General features: G+C 38.9%; 1 protein-coding gene across 1 annotated transcript; it reads left to right on the top strand.

Moving 5' to 3' along the window:
• Window positions 1-250: 250 nt before the first annotated feature.
• On the top strand, window positions 251-1383 carry LOC117119993 (trinucleotide repeat-containing gene 18 protein-like; the record flags this gene model as incomplete). The annotated part of the gene is made up of 1 exon (XM_033264979.1): window positions 251-1383. A coding segment is annotated over one exon (1118 nt), but the record flags the coding sequence as incomplete, so codon positions are not given.
• Window positions 1384-1698: the final 315 nt, after the last annotated feature.

Below are 1698 nucleotides of genomic sequence, written 5' to 3'. Positions count from 1 at the left end.
GGTTAATGTATTTCAATGGTTGATAATAATATCTTAGTGCAATTGTTCGAAATTGTTTATTCTAATTTATGAATATTTTTAAATAATGAATTCTTTTTATAGTTTTTAATTTCGTATTTAAGTGTAACCTATTGAATTTGTGAATTTTAATTTGTAAATATATTTAGGGAATATATTTTAAGGGAAAAACATAACTGGTTGCTTATACATGATGCCGTATAATACTACAAAAATATCCATTTGTTTACAGATCCTGTTAAGAAAAAGAAAAAACGTAAAGATGGGTCAAGATCCTCCGATAAAAACGAATCCAAAAAGAAGAATAAAAAAGGTTCATGTCAAAAAAGCCCAAAACACACCACACCAGAAGACAAGAAAGAACCAATATTTGATGAACAAATTTGGTCGAGGCGGAGGAGTGAAAGAATTTTTTTGAATGACACAAGTCCAATAGCTTCAAGGGATGTTAGTCCATCAAACAAGAAGCAGTCTCAATTAAACCAAACAGGTTCCGAGGTAGATTCAACAATAACGAACATTTCTAAACAAGAAATTAAATTGGAAATTGAGTTGCCTGGTGACAAGATTGTCAGCGTTCTAGACGCTCTTACAACAGACCCTCTTACGATGCGTAAGAAACTCGAACGATTATCAGGGAGTGGGGAAGAGACTACAAACATCAAAACAAAACTTAATACTAAAAAGATCCCTACTAAAGTTAAAGATATTTATTCAGATAATGACGCCAGTGATAAGGACGTTGATGATAGTGAAAGTGAGGATCTGCCATTGAGTGTCTTACGGGAGAGACCAGCTTCTCCGGCTCAAAGATCCTGTGCCATTTTACCCGAAGAACTTTGTCACGGTTTGCGTGTTCTCATCCCTATTGACAATTTATTTTATGCTGGTTATGTTAGTCCAATACAGCCACCAGATGTTTATGGTGTCATTATCGATGGCCAACGTGGAAACAGACCTCATGTATTCTCACAGGAGCAGATGTTGCAGCAGGCTATTTTAGATGTAAAGCCAAAGTCTGTACGATACCTTCCAGAAGGCTCTAGAATATGTGCCTATTGGAGTCAACAATATCGATGTCTCTATCCTGGAACAGTCGTCAAAGGAAGTCCAAATCCAACTGTTGATACGAATTACGTAAGTGTTGAATTTGACGATGGCGACTCTGGAAGGATTTTGATTGACGACATCAGGCTTTTACCACCAGACTATCCGGTTCTGGAAATTGAGCCGTCAACTGTTCTTCTTGAAAGAAGGAGGCGACGTAAGACATCTAACATGTCAACTAATGGAGCAAGTTCCACTAGACCACAACAACAATCAAGTCGAAATGGTCAGTACGACAATTAACTGCTATTAAAATACTTTATCAGCTTTCGTCCATTTTTCCGCTTAGGTTGCAACCTTTCCCTAGTAAAACCCAGCAATCACTGGGTCGTACGACCGTAGACGATGTGACGCCGTCTGCAGATTGCCGGTGGCTGTCTGAACGGATCGTCATTAAAACCGATCCGTTGTGCGCACGTCATGGCGTTGCGTTCTCCATTGAATTGTGTTGGCCGACGACCGTGGGGCGCAGTGAGTGCCCGGCTAAATTGAATAAAAAATGTGCAATTACCATAGAGCTATTAAACAACTAGAGTGCTGACAAGATGGCGCAGCAATGCAGAGTTATGTATG

Source organism: Anneissia japonica, unplaced genomic scaffold, assembly GCF_011630105.1.
Source record: "Anneissia japonica isolate Jap-2015-1 unplaced genomic scaffold, ASM1163010v1 scaffold190033_len1698_cov204_single, whole genome shotgun sequence".
Taxonomy (NCBI): Eukaryota; Metazoa; Echinodermata; class Crinoidea; order Comatulida; family Comatulidae; genus Anneissia; species Anneissia japonica.
The sequence above is the reverse complement of the archived record's forward strand: the minus strand, read 5'-3'. Positions and strand labels throughout refer to the sequence as shown.